Genomic DNA, 19,401 nt, shown 5'->3' on the forward strand with positions numbered 1-19,401 from the left:
CCTTTGGATCTCCATCCCACCACCATTTGGCCCTTTGGGATCTCCATCCCACCACCATTTGACCCTTTGGATCTCCATCCCACCACCATTTGACCCTTTGGGTCTCCGTCCCACCACCATTTGACCCTTTGGATCTCCATCCCACCACCATTTGACCCTTTGGGTCTCCGTCCCACCACCATTTGGCCCTTTGGATCTCCATCCCACCACCATTTGACCCTTTGGATCTCCATCCCACCACCATTTGGCCCTTTGGGTCTCCATCCACCACCATTTGACCCTTTGGATCTCCATCCCACCACCATTTGGCCCTTTGGATCTCCATCCCACCACCATTTGGCCCTTTGGGTCTCCATCCCACCACCATTTGGCCCTTTGGATCTCCATCCCACCACCATTTGACCCTTTGGATCTCCATCCCACCACCATTTGGCCCTTTGGATCTCCATCCCACCACCATTTGGCCCTTTGTGTCCATCCCACCACCATTTGACCCTTTGGATCTCCATCCCACCACCATTTGACCCTTTGGGTCTCCATCCCACCACCATTTGACCCTTTGGATCTCCATCCCACCACCATTTGACCCTTTGGATCTCCATCCCACCACCATTTGACCCTTTGGATCTCCATCCCACCACCATTTGACCCTTTGGGTCTCCATAGGAGGACCTTCTCCCCATCCCCCATTGATCTTCTCCATCTCCACCCCAGAAAGGTCTTCTCCATCCTCTTGGTGGACCCCTTTTATCCACACGGAGATGCTGAGAAGGTCTCCCCTCGGTCTTCTCCTCCCAGGGCTCCACAAACCCTCCTCAGAGCCCCTCTTTGGTGGAGAAGACCATCGCGTCCCCCCACGGATGTCCACGGCCGAACCCCAACTTCTCCTTTCATTCCCACCCAAAGGTTCTCCGCTCCTTCCCACCCTCTCGGGTGGTCCTTCTTTGGTCCTTCTCCAACCTGAGGACACCTCTTTGGTCCTCCAGGAACCCCCAAAGTGGATGAAGGACTCCACGTCCGTCATGAGAAGGGCCAAAAGGAGCGGACAATGTCTTCTTCTCCGCTGGTGATGACCTTCTTGATGCTCCTCAGCATCTTCTCGGCTGTCTTCTCTCCCTCCCTTCGAGGCTGTTGTCCACCGAGGACCTCCAGGTCCTCCTCCATGGAGCCCTTCTCCAGGGAGGACCCTCCGAGCTCCTCACCAAGGTTGGGGTTCTTGGCTGGAAGACCTTCCGTTGGTCCTCCTTGGACTTCACGAAGCCGTTGGCTCTCTCTTCCAGGTTGTCCACATCAGCCTGGAGGTCCACTCTTTCTTCTGGAGCAGCAGCAGAGGGTGGGGAGCGGTGGGGGAACCCTCGTTGGGTGTTGGAGAAGGTCCTCCAGGGGTCCCCTCGGTGGTGTCTTCACTCCGTGTCATCTTCAGACTCCACCCGGGACCTTCTGATCCCCACATCCAGAAGATGTTATGGAGATGTCCACCACCGTTGGACCCAACTGAAGGATGTGGTGACCACGCTGAGAAGGACCTCTTTCCCACCACCCCCCGAGGTCTGAGCTCCTCAGACGGTTCCTCCCCCACCACGTGGACCCCTCCTTTCGGCCGTAGAAGATGAGGTTCTCCACGAGGAGGTGGAGGAACCGCCTCCAAAGCCATGTTTGAAGGTGGAGAGACATCAAAAGAGGAGAAGGTGGACAATCAAGAGGTCCTCTTGGTCACCAACCCCACCCGAGAGGAGGTCCTGGTCCTGGTGGGCCCCCAGGGGTGGCTTTTGGGTGGGTGTCCTCATGGCTGTGTCCCCTCTGGGGGGTTGGGAGGAGAGGAGAAGGTTCAGCAGAGGTTGTGGAGCGGTGGTGGAACCCTCGTTGGGTGTCGGCGAAGGTCCTCGAGGGGTCCTCTCGGTGGTGGACAAACCTGAGGAGGACATGAGTAGAGGGATATCATCAGGAGAACATCCGTGTGGCCACGTCCCAAAGCTGAGGTGGTGGTGGATCAACCCAACATCATCGTCTTCCACCTCTGTCCCCATCCCACCATGAAGAGGACATTTCCATGATGTTTGTGACCGTGTCCTCAAGCTGAGGTGGTGGTGGATCCACCCAACATCATCGTCTTCCACCTCTGTCCCCATCCCACCATGAAGAGGACACGAGGAGGAGGACATCATCATGAGAACATCCGTGTGACCACGTCCTCAAGCTGAGGTGGTGGTGGATCCACCCAACGTCATCGTCTTCCACCTCTGTCCCCATCCCACCACGAAGAGGTCATGAGGAGGAGGACATCATCTTGAGAACATCCGTGTGACCACGTCCCAAAGCTGAGGTGGTGGTGGATCAACCCAACATCATCGTCTTCCACCTCTATCCCCATCCCACCATGAAGAGGACATTTCCATGATGTTTGTGGCCATGTCCTCAAGCTGAGGTGGTGGTGGATCCACCCAACATCACCGTCTTCCACCTCTGTCCCCATCCCACCATGAAGAGGACACGAGGAGGAGGACATCATCATGAGAACATCCGTGTGACCACGTCCCAAAGCTGAGGTGGTGGTGGATCAACCCAACATCATCGTTTTCCACCTCTGTCCCCATCCCACCATGAAGAGGACATTTCCATGATGTTTGTGGCCATGTCCTCAAGCTGAGGTGGTGATGGATCCACCCAACATCATCGTCTTCCACCTCTGTCCCCATCCCACCACGAAGAGGTCATGAGGAGGAGGACACCATCATGAGAACATCCGTGTGACCACGTCCCAAAGCTGAGGTGGTGGTGGATCAACCCATGGTCATCCTCTTCCACCTCCTTCTCCCATCTTTGTCCCCATCCCACCATGAAGAGGACATTTCCATGATGTTTGTGACCACGTCCTCAAGCTGAGGTGGTGGTGGATCAACCCAACATCATCGTCTTCCACCTCTGTCCCCATCCCACCATGAAGAGGACATTTCCATGATGTTTGTGGCCATGTCCTCAAGCAGAGGTGGTGGTGGATCCACCCAACATCATCGTCTTCCACCTCTGTCCCCATCCCACCATGAAGAGGACACGAGGAGGAGGACACCATCATGAGAACATCCGTGTGACCACGTCCTCAAGCTGAGGTGGTGGTGGATCCACCCAACATCATCGTCTTCCACCTCTGTCCCCATCCCACCATGAAGAGGACACGAGGAGGAGGACACCATCATGAGAACATCCGTGTGACCACGTCCTCAAGCTGAGGTGGTGGTGGATCAACCCAACATCACCGTCTTCCACCTCTGTCCCCATCCCACCATGAAGAGGTCATGAGGAGGAGGACATCATCATGAGAACATCCGTGTGGCCACGTCCCAAAGCTGAGGTGGTGGTGGATCCACCCAACATCACCGTCTTCCACCTCTGTCCCCATCCCACCACGAAGAGGACATTTCCATGATGTTTGTGACCGTGTCCTCAAGCTGAGGTGGTGGTGGATCCACCCAACATCATCGTCTTCCACCTCTGTCCCCATCCCATCATGAAGAGGTCATGAGGAGGAGGACATCATCATGAGAACATCCGTGTGACCACGTCCCAAAGCTGAGGTGGTGGTGGATCAACCCAACATCATCGTCTTCCACCTCTATCCCCATCCCACCATGAAGAGGACACAACCATGAGGTGTGTGACCATGTCCATGACCTGAGGAGGTGGTGGTGGGACAGTAGAGTTGGTGGACATGGACAAACACTCACCCAACGCTCCAAGACCTCCAACTCAGACGTTCCTCAGGAGCTGCAGAGAGAGAGAGGTCCTCGTTAGTCCTCTCCCTCCTCTCAAGCGCAATATCTCCTCCAAGGGATGGGACCACAGATGGATGTGGTGAAGCCAAAGCCTGGAGGACCTTCTCCACCTCATTCGAAACCCGTGGTTGGATGAGGAGGGTCACAGTCTGTCCTCCTCCAAGAGGTTCTCCACCCTTTGGAGCATCTCCGTGACCTCCTCTGACCTCACCCCAACATCTCCACGTCCTTCCAGTGCTGAGGACTCCACAACCGGACAGAAGGTCCACGTTTGGGTCTCACCAGAGAGATCCTTCCCCTCTGGATCCATCCCTTCCCTCTGGGTCCATCCCTTCCCTCTGGATCCATCCCTTCCCTCTGGATCCATCCCTTCCCCCTGGATCCATCCCTTCCCTCTGGATCCATCCCTTCCCTCTGGATCCATCCCTTCCCTCTGGATCCATCCCTTCCCCCTGGATCCATCCCTTCCCCATGGATCCATCCCTTCCCCCTGGATCCATCCCTTCCCTCTGGATCCATCCCTTCCCTCTGGATCCATCCCTTCCCTCTGGATCCATCCCTTCCCTCTGGATCCATCCCTTCCCCTCTGGATCCATCCCTTCCCTCTGGATCCATCCCTTTCCTCTGGATCCATCCCTTCCCTCTGGATCCATCCCTTCCCCCTGGATCCATCCCTTCCCTCTGGATCCATCCCTTCCCTCTGGATCCATCCCTTCCCTCTGGATCCATCCCTTCCCCCTGGATCCATCCCTTCCCCTCTGGATCCATCCCTTCCCTCTGGATCCCTCCCTTCCCCCTGGATCCATCCCTTCCCTCTGGATCCATCCCTTCCCTCTGGATCCATCCCTTCCCTCTGGATCCATCCCTTTCCTCTGGATCCATCCCTTCCCTCTGGATCCATCCCTTCCCCTCTGGATCCATCCCTTCCCTCTGGATCCCTCCCTTCCCCCTGGATCCATCCCTTCCCCTCTGGATCCATCCCTTCCCTCTGGATCCATCCCTTTCCTCTGGATCCATCCCTTCCCCTCTGGATCCATCCCTTCCCCCTGGATCCATCCCTTTCCCTCTGGATCCATCCCTTCCCCCTGGATCCATCCCTTCCCTCTGGATCCATCCCTTCCCCTCTGGATCCATCCCTTCCCTCTGGGTCCATCCCTTCCCCCTCGATCCATCCCTTCCCTCTGGATCCATCCCTCCCCTCTGGATCCATCCCTTCCCTCTGGATCCATCCCTTCCCCCTGGATCCATCCCTTCCCTCTGGATCCATCCCTTCCCCTCTGGATCCATCCCTTCCCTCTGGATCCATCCCTTCCCTCTGGGTCCATCCCTTCCCCTCTGGATCCATCCCTTCCCTCTGGATCCATCCCTTCCCTCTGGATCCATCTCTTCCCTCTGGGTCCATCCCTTCCCCCTGGATCCATCCCTTCCCCTCTGGATCCATCCCTTCCCCCCTGGATCCATCCCTTCCCTCTGGATCCATCCCTTCCCCCTGGATCCATCCCTCCCCTCTGAATCCATCCCTTTCCTCTGGATCCATCCCTTCCCCTCTGGATCCATCCCTTCCCCCTGGATCCATCCCTTCCCTCTGGATCCATCCCTTCCCTCTGGATCCATCCCTTCCCCTCTGGATCCATCCCTTCCCTCTGGATCCATCCCTTCCCTCTGGATCCATCCCTTCCCCTCTGGATCCATCCCTTCCCCCTGGATCCATCCCTTCCCCCTGGATCCATCCCTTCCCTCTGGATCCATCCCTTCCCTCTGGATCCATCCCTTTCCCTCTGGATCCATCCCTTCCCTCTGGATCCATCCCTTTCCCTCTGGATCCATCCCTTCCCTCTGGATCCATCCCTTCCCCTCTGGATCCATCCCTTCCCTCTGGGTCCATCCCTTCCCCCTCGATCCATCCCTTCCCTCTGGATCCATCCCTCCCCTCTGGATCCATCCCTTCCCCCTGGATCCATCCCTTCCCTCTAGATCCATCCCTTCCCTCTGGATCCATCCCTTCCCCCTGGATCCATCCCTTCCCTCTGGGTCCATCCCTTCCCCTCTGGATCCATCCCTTCCCTCTGGATCCATCCCTTCCCTCTGGATCCATCCCTTCCCCCTGGATCCATCCCTTCCCTCTGGGTCCATCCCTTCCCCTCTGGATCCATCCCTTCCCTCTGGGTCCATCCCTTCCCTCTGGATCCATCCCTTCCCCTCTGGATCCATCCCTTCCCTCTGGATCCATCCCTTCCCCTCTGGATCCATCCCTTCCCCCTGGGTCCATCCCTTCCCCCTGGGTCCATCCCTTCCCTCTGGATCCATCCCTTCCCCCTGGGTCCATCCCTTCCCCCTGGATCCATCCCTTCCCTCTGGATCCATCCCTTCCCTCTGGATCCATCCCTTCCCCCTGGGTCCATCCTTTCCCCCTGGATCCATCCCTTCCCCTCTGGATCCATCCCTTCCCCTCTGGATCCATCCCTTCCCCCTGGATCCATCCCTTCCCTCTGGATCCATCCCTTCCCTCTGATCCATCCCTTCCCTCTGGATCCATCCCTTCCCCCTGGGTCCATCCTTTCCCCCTGGATCCATCCCTTCCCCTCTGGATCCATCCCTTCCCTCTGGATCCATCCCTTCCCTCTGGATCCATCCCTTCCCTCTGATCCATCCCTTCCCTCTGGATCCATCCCTTCCCCCTGGATCCATCCCTTCCCCCTGGATCCATCCCTTCCCTCTGGATCCCTCCCTTCCCTCTGGATCCCTCCCTTCCCTCTGGATCCATCCCTTCCCTCCGGATCCATCCCTTCCCTCTGGATCCATCCCTTCCCTCTGGATCCATCCCTTCCCCCTCTGGATCCATCCCTTCCCTCTGGATCCCTCCCTTCCCTCTGGATCCATCCCTTCCCTCTGGATCCATCCCTTCCCCTCTGGATCCATCCCTTCCCTCTGGGTCCATCCCTTCCTTCTGGATCCATCCCTTCCCTCTGGATCCATCCCTTCCCTCTGGCCTTGGACCTCTCTTGGAGCTTCCGAGGGTCCCCTCCATCCCTTCGGATCACTCACGGACAGCGGATCGGTGGCCGAAGCTCCCACACTGCTCCTCATCTCATTCTCATTCCCGCGGAGAGGGATGAGGGAGACATTCCCCATCCTGGAATTCTGCTGCCACCGCGACGGACGCACTTTGGAGCTCTCCGACGGCCACAGGGCTCCACCGTGCTGGAAAAAAGAGGGAATGGGGTTGGAAGAGGCGCGGAGAGGCGCTTGGCCTTCCTCATCCATCCAAGGACTTCCGTCTCCACCTTGGGATCATGGAATGGTTTGGGTTGGAAGGGATCTCAAAGCCCATCCAGATCCCACCTGGAGTGTGGATCAGCCCTTGGAGTCATGGAATGGTTTGGGATGGAAGGGATCTCAAAGCCCATCCAGATCCAACCTGGGGTGTGGATCAGCCCTTGGAGTCATGGAATGGTTTGGGATGGAAGGGATCTCAAAGCCCATCCAGATCCCACCTGGAGTGTGGATCAGCCCTTGGAGTCATGGAATGGGTTGGGATGGAAGGGATCTCAAAGCCCATCCAGATCCCACCTGGAGTGTGGATCAGCTCTTGGAGTCATGGAATGGTTTGGGATGGAAGGGATCTCAAAGCCCATCCAGATCCAACCTGGAGTGTGGATCAGCCCTTGGAGTCATGGAATGGTTTGGGATGGAAGGGACTTCAAAGCCCATCCAGATCCCACCTGGAGTGTGGATCCGCTCTTGGAGTCATGGACCTCACTTTGACCCACCTCAACTCCTTCTCCTCCCATCTTCTCCCAATCCATTCTCCATCCAGCCTGGATTTGGTGTTGTCCCACCATGTGTAGGACCTCCCCTTGACCCACCTCAATCCATTCTCCATCCAGCCTGGATTCAGGGTTGTCCCACCACGTGTAGGACCTTCCCTTGACCCACCTCAATCCATTCTCCTCCCATCTTCTCCCAATCCATTCTCCATCCAGCCTGGATCCAGGGTTGTCCCACCACGTGTAGGACCTTCCCTTGACCCACCCCAACCCTTTCTCCTCCCATCTTCTCCCAATCCATTCTCCATCCAGCCTGGATTTGGGGTTGTCCCACCTCGTGTAGGACCTCACTTTGACCCATCCCAACCCTTTCTCCTCCCATCTTCTCCCAATCCATTCTCCATCCAGCCTGGATTCGGGGTTGTCCCACCACGTGTAGGACCTTCCCTTGACCCACCCCAACCCTTTCTCCTCCCATCTTCTCCCAATCCATTCTCCATCCAGCCTGGATCCAGGGTTGTCCCACCACGTGTAGGACCTTCCCTTGACCCACCCCAACCCTTTCTCCTCCCATCTTCTCCCAATCCATTCTCCATCCACATGGATTCAGGGTTGTCCCACCATGTGTAGGACCTCCCTTTGACCCACCTCAATCCATTCTCCATCCAGCCTGGATTCGGGGTTGTCCCACCACGTGTAGGACCTCCCCTTGACCCACCCCAACCCTTTCTCCTCCCATCTTCTCCCAATCCATTCTCCATCCACATGGATCCAGGGTTGTCCCACCACGTGTAGGACCTTCCCTTGACCCTCCTCAACCCTTTCTCCTCCCATCTTCTCCCAATCCATTCTCCATCCACATGGATCCAGGGTTGTCCCACCACGTGTAGGACCTCCCTTTGACCCACCCCAACCCTTTCTCCTCCCATCTTCTCCCAATCCATTCTCCATCCAGTCTGGATTCGGGGTTGTCCCACCACGTGTAGGACCTCCCTTTGACCCACCTCAATCCATTCTCCATCCAGCCTGGATCCAGGGTTGTCCCACCTCGTGTAGGACCTTCTCGTGACCCACCCCAACCCTTTCTTCTCCCATCTTCTCCCAATCCATTCTCCATCCAGCCTGGATCCAGGGTTGTCCCACCACGTGTAGGACCTTCCCTTGACCCACCCCAACCCTTTCTCCTCCCATCTTCTCCCAATCCATTCTCCATCCAGCCTGGATTCGGTGTTGTCCCACCACATGTAGGACCTTTCCTTGACCCACCTCAACCCTTTCTCCTCCCATCTTCTCCCAATCCATTCTCCATCCAGCCTGGATTCGGTGTTGTCCCACCACATGTAGGACCTCCCCTTGACCCACCCCAACCCTTTCTCCTCCCATCTTCTCCCAATCCATTCTCCATCCACCCTACATCCATGCTTGAGATGCCCTCACCAGGTCATGGTGGCATCTAAGGCTACTTGGCAACCTCCCAGCCTTTCTGCTAGCCAAACCTCCTTCCTGGTTGCCACCTGGTTGTCCTCTTCTCCTACCTGGACATGGAGGAAGGTGGCGAACCACTCCCGGAGGTCGCTTTGGGTGTCGCAGCAGAGGTACCTGCGGGGACACAGCCATGGACACGGAGCTCCCACCCAAGTCCCAACTTAAGGAGACCCAAAGGGTCAAGAGGAGATCCCTCATGGTCTCCTGAGAAGGTCCAGGGGTTCCCAACCAGACGTGGCCACCAAAAGCCCCATCTCCATCCCATCCCTCAGGATGAGGTTGGTGTCCTCTCCGTGTCTCTCACCATTGCTGTTTCTCGTGTTTTTCGGTTTCGTAGAAGACGGTGAAGCCCCAACTGGAAGGGAAAACCGAGAAGATCAATGTCCCACGTGGTCCTCACCTCAGCTCCAGGTGTCCAATTCCATCTCCATCTCCATCCCCATCCCCATCTCCATCCCCATCTCCATCCCCATCCCCATCCCCATCCCCATCCCCATCCCCATCTCCATCCCCATCTCCATCTCCATCTCCATCTCCATCCCCATCTCCATCCCCATCTCCATCCCCATCTCCATCCCCATCTCCATCTCCATCCCCATCTCCATCCCCATCTCCATCCCCATCCCCATCCCCATCTCCGTCCCCATCCCCATCCCCATCCCCATCTCCATCCCCATCCCCATCCCCATCTCCATCCCCATCTCCATCCCCATCCCCATCCCCATCTCCATCCCCATCTCCATCCCCATCCCCATCCCCATCCCCATCTCCATCCCCATCTCCATCCCCATCCCCATCCCCATCCCCATCTCCATCCCCATCTCCATCCCCATCTCCATCTCCATCCCCATCTCCATCTCCATCCCCATCTCCATCTCCATCCCCATCCCCATCTCCATCTCCATCTCCATCTCCATCTCCATCCCCATCTCCATCCCCATCCCCATCTCCATCCCCATCTCCATCTCCATCTCCATCCCCATCTCCATCTCCATCTCCATCCCCATCTCCATCTCCATCCCCATCTCCATCTCCATCTCCATCCCCATCTCCATCTCCATCCCCATCCCCATCTCCATCTCCATCTCCATCTCCATCTCCATCCCCATCCCCATCCCCATCCCCATCTCCATCCCCATCTCCATCTCCATCTCCATCCCCATCTCCATCTCCATCTCCATCCCCATCTCCATCTCCATCCCCATCCCCATCCCCATCCCCATCTCCACCCCATCCCCATCCCCATCTCCATCCCCATCCCCATCTCCATCTCCATCTCCATCCCCATCCCCATCCCCATCCCCATCTCCATCCCCATCCCCATCTCCATCTCCATCTCCATCCCCATCTCCACCCCATCCCCATCCCCATCTCCATCCCCATCTCCATCCCCATCCCCATCTCCATCCCCATCCCCATCTCCATCTCCATCTCCATCCCCATCCCCATCCCCATCCCCATCCCCATCTCCATCCCCATCCCCATCCCCATCTCCATCTCCATCTCCATCCCCATCCCCATCTCCATCTCCATCTCCATCCCCATCCCCATCTCCATCTCCATCTCCATCCCCATCCCCATCCCCATCCCCATCCCCATCTCCATCCCCATCCCCATCTCCATCCCCATCTCCATCTCCATCCCCATCCCCATCTCCATCCCCATCTCCATCCCCATCCCCATCTCCATCCCCATCTCCATCCCCATCTCCATCTCCATCCCCATCTCCATCCCCATCCCCATCTCCATCTCCATCCCCATCTCCATCTCCATCTCCATCCCCATCTCCATCCCCATCCCCATCCCCATCCCCATCTCCATCCCCATCTCCATCCCCATCTCCATCCCCATCTCCATCCCCATCCCCATCCCCATCTCCATCTCCATCCCCATCTCCATCTCCATCCCCATCTCCATCTCCATCCCCATCTCCATCTCCATCCCCATCCCCATCTCCATCCCCATCCCCATCTCCATCTCCATCTCCATCCCCATCTCCATCTCCATCCCCATCTCCATCTCCATCCCCATCCCCATCTCCATCCCCATCCCCATCTCCATCTCCATCTCCATCCCCATCTCCATCTCCATCCCCATCCCCATCTCCATCCCCATCTCCATCTCCATCCCCATCCCCATCTCCATCTCCATCTCCATCCCCATCTCCATCTCCATCTCCATCTCCATCTCCATCTCCATCTCCATCCCCATCCCCATCCCCATCCCCATCTCCATCTCCCATTGCTCCTCACCATGTCGGTGGCCGAAGCTTCTTCTTAACTCCCAGGTAGACCTTCAGGTTCTTCACAGGCCACTCCTTCTCTGGTTTGTGGCTCTGGGTGGAAGAGAAGGACCACCTTGAGGGCCTCCAGACCCACCTCCACCTTCTCCATTCCCATCTCCATCTCCATCTCCATCCCCATCTCCATCTCCATCTCCATCTCCATCTCCATCTCCATCTCCATCCCCATCCCCATCTCCCTCAACAGCCATGGGGTTGTCCCTCCGGCTCCACGATGGAGAACCCGGAAGGATGTGGTGTTGGACCTCAGACCACGTCTGGATGAAGATGAAGCCCAGGATGGAGCAAGAGGAAAAGGCCCAGGAGGTGACCTCAACCCTTGGGAGAAGGAAGGAAGGGGCTGCAGGAGGTCTACTCCTGTGGTGGGATCTCCTGGAGATGGTGCCGGTGGCCTCCAGAGAAGGGATTGTTGTTGCCACCCCATGATGTGACCTCAAGATCTTGGCAGTAGGTGTCCTCCATGGGGACAACCACATCACTCCCATCTCCAACGTCGCCGTCAGGGTAAGAGTGGCCCTGACCACGTCCCTGGACCTCCCATGGCCATCACCACCCGGGGAATCATGGAATGCTTGGAAGGGGCTTCAAAGTCCATCCCAGTTCCATCCATGAGGGTGGAGACACCTCCTGCTGGATCTGATTGCTCCAAACCCCATCCAACCCGGCCTGGAGGACCTCATGGGTTGGGTTGGGTGAGAAGGGACCTTCAATCCCATCCAGATCCATGGGCAGAGACACCTTCGAGTAGATGAGGTTGCTCCAAACCCCATCCAACCCGGCCTTGAGGACCTCATGGGTTGGGTTGGGTTAGAGGGGACCTCCAAACCCATCCAGATCCATGGGCAGAGACACCTTCGAGTAGATGAGGTTCCTCCAAACCCCATCCAACCCGGCCTTGAGGACCTCATGGGTTGGGTTGGGTTGGAAGGGACCTCCAATCCCATCCAGATCCATGGTCAGGGCCACCTCCCACTGGATCCGGTTGGATCTGGATGGGCTTGGAGGTCCCTTCTGACCCAACCCAACCCAACCCATGGGTCCATGGGGTCCTCAAGGCCGGGTTGGATGGGGTTTGGAGCAACCTCATCTACTCAAAGGTGTCTCTGCCCATGGATCTGGATGGGTTTGGAGGTCCCTTCCAACCCAACCCAACCCAACCCATGGGTCCATGAGGTCCTCAAGGCCAGGTTGGATGAAGCTTGGAGGAACCTCATCTACTCGAAGGTGTCTCTGCCCATGGATCTGGATGGGCTTGGAGGTTCCTTCTAACCCAACCCATGGGTCCATGAGGTCCTCCAGGCCGGGTTGGATGGGGTTTGGAGCAACCTCATCTACTCGAAGGTGTCTCTGCCCATGAATCTGGATGGGTTTGGAGGTCCCTTCTGACCCAACCCAACCCATGAGGTCCTCCAGGCCGGGTTGGATGGGGTTTGGAGCAACCTCATCTACTCGAAGGTGTCTCTGCCCATGAATCTGGATGGGTTTGGAGGTCCCTTCTAACCCAACCCATGAGGTCCTCAAGGCCGGGTTGGATGGGGTTTGGAGCAACCTCATCTACTCGAAGGTGTCCATGCCCCTGGATCTGGATGGGTTTGGAGGTCCCTTCCAACCCAACCCAACCCATGAGGTCCTCAAGGCCGGGTTGGATGGGGCTTGGAGGAACCTCATCTACTCAAAGGTGTCTCTGCCCATGGATCTGGATGGGCTTGGAGGTCCCTTCTAACCCAACCCATGGGTCCATGAGGTCCTCAAGGCCAGGTTGGATGGGGCTTGGAGGAACCTCATCTACTCGAAGGTGTCCATCCCCATGGATCTGGATGGGTTTGGAGGTCCCTTCCAACCCAACCCAACCCAACCCAACCCATGGGTCCATGGGGTCCTCAAGGCCGGGTTGGATGGGGCTTGGAGCAACCTCATCTACTCAAAGGTGTCTCTGCCCATGGATCTGGATGGGTTTGGAGGTCCCTTCTGACCCAACCCATGAGTCCATGAGTTCCTCAAGGCCGGGTTGGATGGGGCTTGGAGCAACCTCATCCTCTCGAAGGTGTCTCTGCCCATGGATCTGGATGGGTTTGGAGGTCCCTTCTGACCCAACCCAACCCAACCCAACCCATGGGTCCATGAGGTCCTCCAGGCCGGGTTGGATGGGGTTTGGAGGAACATCATCTACTCGAAGGTGTCTCTGCCCATGGATCTGGATGGGCTTGGAGGTCCCTTCTATCCCAATCAACCCATGAGGTCCTCAAGGCCGGGTTGGATGGGGTTTGGAGCAACCTCATCTACTCGAAGGTGTCTCTGCCCATGGATCTGGATGGGCTTGGAGGTCCCTTCTAACCCAACCCAACCCATGAGGTCCTCCAGGCCGGGTTGGATGGGGTTTGGAGGAACCGGATCCAGTGGGAGGTGTCCATCCCCATGGATCTGGATGGGTTTGGAGGTCCCTTCCAACCCAACCCAACCCATGATTCTCCTCTAGCAGCACCCCAAGTTCTTCTCCTCGAGGTTCCTGCCCATCCAAGGACAGCCGTGACATCCATCCAGGAGCTCCTTCCCGGTCCTCTACATCTACAAAGCTCCTTCAGCTCCTTCTCCTCATCCAGAACCCGGAAAGAGGTGGAGGATGAGGACCTCCCAAGACAACCACCACCCTACGAGCGTCGGGACCTACAAAGATCTCCATCCAATCCTCATGGGATGGAGGAGACATCTCCACCCGTGGCCCAGAGCCGAGGACACCCCAAAAGCGGAGGATGTGAGGCCACAGGGGTGGAGGTCAGCGGGGTTGGAGTTGGGATGGGGCGACCTTGGAAGGGCGGAGGGCAATGAGGTCCCCGTGAGCCCTCGTTGGCCCTCGGGAGCTTCTACAGACGTTCTCCGAGGGGGACCTTCGGGAATTGGGGATCCAAGGGATGGGGGAGGGGATGGAGGGGGAGATGGAGGAGGAGATGGAGAAAAGGAGGAGAAAAGGAGGAGAAGAGGAGGAGGAGGAGATGGAGGAGGAGAGGAGGAGGAGAAGGAGAAGGAGGAGGAGGAGGAGGAGGAGGAGGAGGAGAAGGAGGAGGAGGAGGAGGAGGAGGAGGAGATGGAGGAGGAGAAGGAGGAGGAGATGGAGGAGGAGAAGGAGGAGAAGATGGAGAAAAGGAGGAGAAAAGGAGGAGAAGAGGAGGAGGAAGAGGAGGAGGAGGAGGAGGAGAAGGAGAAGGAGGAGGAGGAGGAGGAGGAGGAGATGGAGGAGGAGGAGGAGGAGGAGGAGGAGGAGGAGGAGGAGGAGGAGATGGAGGAGGAGATGGAGGAGGAGGAGGAGGAGAAGGAGGAGGAGGAGGAGGAGGAGGAGGAGGAGGAGGAGGAGGAGAAGGAGGAGATGGAGGAGATGGAGGAGAAGGAGGAGGAGGAGGAGGAGGAGGAGATGGAGGAGGAGGAGGAGGAGGAGATGGAGGAGGAGGAGGAAGAGATGGAGGAGGAGAAGGAGGAGAAGATGGAGAAAAGGAGGAGAAAAGGAGGAGAAGAGGAGGAGGAAGAGGAGGAGGAGGAGGAGGAGGAGAAGGAGGAGGAGAAGGAGGAGAAGAAGAAGGAGAAGGAGGAGGAGGAGGAGGAGGAGGAGGAGGAGGAGAAGGAGGAGGAGGAGGAGGAAGAGGAGAAGGAGGAGGAGGAGGAGATGGAGGAGATGGAGGAGGAGCACAAAAGGAGAAGAAAGAGGAGAAAAAGAGAAAGAGGAGAAAAGGAGGGGAAAATGAGGAGAAATGGAGGAGAAATGGAGGAGAAAAGGAGAAGGAGGAAGAGAAAAGGAGAAAAGGAGGGGAAAAGGAGGAGAAAAGGAGAGGAAAAGGAGGAGAAATGGAGGAGAAAAGGAGGAGAAAAGGAGAAGGAGGAGGAGGAGGAGATGGAGGAGAAAAGGAGGAGAAAAGGAGGGGAAAAGGAGGGGAAAAGGAGGAGAAAAGGAGGGGAAAAGGAGGAGAAAAGGAGGGGAAAAGGAGGGGAAAAGGAGGGGAAAAGGAGGGGAAAAGGAGGAGAAAAGGAGGAGAAAAGGAGGGGAAAAGGAGGGGAAAAGGAGGGGAAAAGGAGGGGAAAAGGAGGGGAAAAGGAGGGGAAAAGGAGGGGAAAAGGAGGAGAAAAGGAGGAGAAAAGGAGGGGAAAAGGAGGAGAAAAGGAGGGGAAAAGGAGGGGAAAAGGAGGGGAAAAGGAGGAGAAACGGAGGAGAAAATGAGAAGGAGGAGGAGGTGGAGGAGGTGAAAAGTAGGAGAAAAGGTGGAGGAGAAAAAGAGGAGGAAAGGAGGAAGAGAAAAGGAGGAGAAGAGGAGGAGGAGGAGGAGAAGGGAAGGGAAGGGAAGGGAAGGGAAGGGAAGGGAAGGGAAGGGAAGGGAAGGGAAGGGAAGGGAAGGGAAGGGAAGGGAAGGGAAGGGAAGGGAAGGGAAGGGAAGGGAAGGGAAGGGAAGGGAAGGGAAGGGAAGGGAAGGGAAGGGAAGGGAAGGGAAGGGAAGGGAAGGGAAGGGAAGGGAAGGGAAGGGAAGGGAAGGGAAGGGAAGGGAAGGGAAGGGAAGGGAAGGGAAGGGAAGGGAAGGGAAGGGAAGGGAAGGGAAGGGAAGGGAAGGGAAGGGAAGGGAAGGGAAGGGAAGGGAAGGGAAGGGAAGGGAAGGGAAGGGAAGGGAAGGGAAGGGAAGGGAAGGGAAGGGAAGGGAAGGGAAGGGAAGGGAAGGGAAGGGAAGGGAAGGGAAGGGAAGGGAAGGGAAGGGAAGGGAAGGGAAGGGAAGGGAAGGGAAGGGAAGGGAAGGTCTCACCCGCACTTCCTTGTAGAGGCGCAGGCAGGAGTTGTTAAGGATGAAGTAGCGGTCGTGGAATCCGGTGCTGAGGCCGAGTCCCAGCAGGTTCCGTTCCTCCCGGAATTTCATCATTCCGTGCTTGCAGTCGCCCACTCTGCTGGCTGCGAGCACGGAGCGAGCAGCTCTGAGCCCCAGAAGGCACCACCCGACCCCCCTCAATCCCGCTGCGATCCCATCTCCGGGGCTTCCCTCGGCACGCAGAGCCAGGCAGGATGCGGCCCTGGGTGGGGGATCCTTTGGGATCTCCATCCCCATCCCCATCCCCATCTTCATCTCCATCCCCATCCCCATCCCCATCTCCATCCCCATCCCCATCTCCATCTCCATCTCCATCCCCATCTCCATCTCCATCTCCATCCCCATCCCCATCCCCATCCCCATCCCCATCCCCATCCCCATCTCCATCTCCATCTCCATCCCCATCCCCATCTCCATCTCCATCCCCATCTCCATCCCCATCCCCATCCCCATCCCCATCCCCATCCCCATCCCCATCTCCATCTCCATCTCCATCCCCATCTCCATCCCCATCCCCATCTCCATCTCCATCTCCATCCCCATCCCCATCCCCATCTCCATCCCCATCTCCATCCCCATCCCCATCCCCATCCCCATCCCCATCCCCATCCCCATCTCCATCTCCATCTCCATCCCCATCCCCATCCCCATCTCCATCCCCATCTCCATCCCCATCCCCATCCCCATCCCCATCTCCATCCCCATCCCCATCCCCATCTCCATCCCCATCTCCATCCCCATCTCCATCCCCATCCCCATCCCCATCTCCATCCCCATCCCCATCTCCATCCCCATCTCCATCCCCATCCCCATCCCCATCCCCATCCCCATCCCATCCCCATCCCCATCTCCATCTCCATCCCCATCCCCATCTCCATCTCCATCCCCATCCCCATCCCCATCCCCATCCCCATCTCCATCCCCATCTCCATCCCCATCTCCATCTCCATCCCCATCTCCATCCCCATCCCCATCCCCATCCCCATCTCCATCCCCATCCCCATCCCCATCCCCATCCCCATCTCCATCTCCATCTCCATCCCCATCCCCATCCCCATCCCCATCCCCATCCCCATCCCCATCTCCATCTCCATCTCCATCCCCATCCCCATCCCCATCCCCATCCCCATCTCCATCCCCATCTCCATCCCCATCCCCATCTCCATCTCCCATCTCCATCTCCATCTCCATCCCCATCCCCATCCCCATCCCCATCCCCATCTCCATCCCCATCCCCATCCCCATCCCCATCCCCATCTCCATCCCCATCCCCATCTCCATCTCCATCTCCATCCCCATCCCCATCCCCATCTCCATCCCCATCCCCATCTCCATCCCCATCCCCATCCCCATCTCCATCTCCATCCCCATCCCCATCTCCATCCCCATCCCCATCTCCATCCCCATCCCCATCCCCATCTCCATCCCCATCCCCATCTCCATCCCCATCCCCATCTCCATCCCCATCCCCATCTCCATCTCCATCTCCATCTCCATCTCCATCTCCATCCCCATCCCCATCTCCATCCCCATCTCCATCCCCATCTCCATCTCCATCCCCATCCCCATCTCCATCCCCATCCCCATCCCCATCTCCATCTCCATCCCCATCCCCATCTCCATCCCCATCCCCATCTCCATCTCCATCCCCATCCCCATCTCCATCCCCATCCCCATCTCCATCTCCATCTCCATCCCCATCTCCATCCCCATCCCCATCTCCATCTCCATCCCCATCCCCATCTCCATCCCATCTCCATCCCCATCCCCATCTCCATCCCATCCCATCCCATCCGGCTCCCGTTCCTCACCGAGGTAGACCAACATGCTCTCCATGCCGAGCTGCTTCCTGACCACCAGGTAGCTCCCCGTTCCCAGGCCGTGGACAATCGGAAGTACCTTCTCCGAGTAGTGCAGGGGACGCTCTGTGGGACACGGAAACGGATCGGGCGGCATTCCCGGAGGATGGGAACCACCACACGGGGATCACCTGTGGGTCCTGAGGGGCTGAGGATGGGATGGGATGGGGATGGAGATGGGGATGGAGATGGGGATGGGATCAGAAGGTTCCGACAGGGACAGCACCGTGGAGCAGTGCTGGGATGGGCTCCGGGCACATGGGAGTGGATGACCTTTGAGGGTTGGGGTTGGGATTTGGGGTCTCCAACCACCAAAGGGAGCAGAGCTGGGGTGCAGCAGGGAGTGGGAGCTTCCTGGAGATTCCCATCTCCACCTCCACCTCCATCTCCATCTCCATCCCCACCTCCATCTCAATCCCCATCTCCATCCCCATCTCCATCTCCATCTCCATCCCCATCATCTCCATCCCCATCCCCATCTCCATCTCCATCCCCATCCCCATCCCCATCCCCATCTCCATCTCCATCCCCATCCCCATCCCCATCCCCATCTCCATCCCCATCCCCATCCCCATCTCCATCCCCATTCCCATTCCCATCTCCATCTCCATCCCCATCCCCATCTCCATCCCCATCTCCATCCCCATCTCCATCCCCATCCCCATCTCCATCTCCATCTCCATCTCCATCTCCATCCCCATCTCCATCTCCATCTCCATCCCCATCCCCATCCCCATCTCCATCTCCATCTCCATCTCCATCCCCATCCCCATCCCCATCCCCATCCCCATCTCCATCCCCATCCCCATCTCCATCCCCATCCCCATCCCCATCCCCATCCCCATCCCCATCTCCATCTCCATCTCCATCCCCATCCCCATCCCCATCTCCATCTCCATCCCCATCCCCATCTCCATCCCCATCCCATCCCCATCTCCATCTCCATCTCCATCTCCATCTCCATCCCATCCCCATCCCCATCTCCATCCCCATCCCATCCCATCCCATCTCCATCTCCATCTCCATCCCCATCCCCATCCCCATCCCCATCCCCATCTCCATCCCCATCCCCATCTCCATCCCCATCTCCATCCCCATCCCCATCTCCATCTCCATCTCCATCTCCATCTCCATCCCCATCTCCATCTCCATCTCCATCCCCATCCCCATCCCCATCCCCATCCCCATCTCCATCCCCATCCCCATCCCCATCCCCATCTCCATCCCCATCCCCATCTCCATCCCCATCTCCATCTCCATCTCCATCCCCATCTCCATCCCATCTCCATCTCCATCTCCATCTCCATCCCCATCCCCATCCCCATCTCCATCCCCATCCCCATCCCCATCTCCATCCCATCCCCATCCCCATCTCCATCTCCT

The 19,401-nt window shown here is 57.7% G+C and overlaps 1 protein-coding gene across 1 annotated transcript in view; it reads right to left on the reverse strand.

Annotated features, from left to right (window-relative positions):
* Window positions 1-695: 695 nt before the first annotated feature.
* Window positions 696-19,401, reverse strand: part of ARAP1 (ArfGAP with RhoGAP domain, ankyrin repeat and PH domain 1) — a 113,679-nt gene continuing 94,973 nt past the window's right edge. The window contains exons 17-24 of the mRNA XM_054082309.1: window positions 17,971-18,125; window positions 16,100-16,242; window positions 11,275-11,357; window positions 9,327-9,377; window positions 9,073-9,136; window positions 6,816-6,971; window positions 3,723-3,762; window positions 696-1,912 (exon numbers count right to left, since the gene is read on the reverse strand). Coding sequence (XP_053938284.1) covers window positions 3,745-3,762; window positions 6,816-6,971; window positions 9,073-9,136; window positions 9,327-9,377; window positions 11,275-11,357; window positions 16,100-16,242; window positions 17,971-18,125 — 670 coding nt within the window. The 3' untranslated portion in view covers window positions 696-1,912; window positions 3,723-3,744. The remainder of the gene's footprint in view (window positions 1,913-3,722; window positions 3,763-6,815; window positions 6,972-9,072; window positions 9,137-9,326; window positions 9,378-11,274; window positions 11,358-16,099; window positions 16,243-17,970; window positions 18,126-19,401) is intronic.

This window comes from Cuculus canorus, chromosome 1 (assembly GCF_017976375.1).
Source record: "Cuculus canorus isolate bCucCan1 chromosome 1, bCucCan1.pri, whole genome shotgun sequence".
Lineage (NCBI taxonomy): Eukaryota > Metazoa > Chordata > Aves > Cuculiformes > Cuculidae > Cuculus > Cuculus canorus.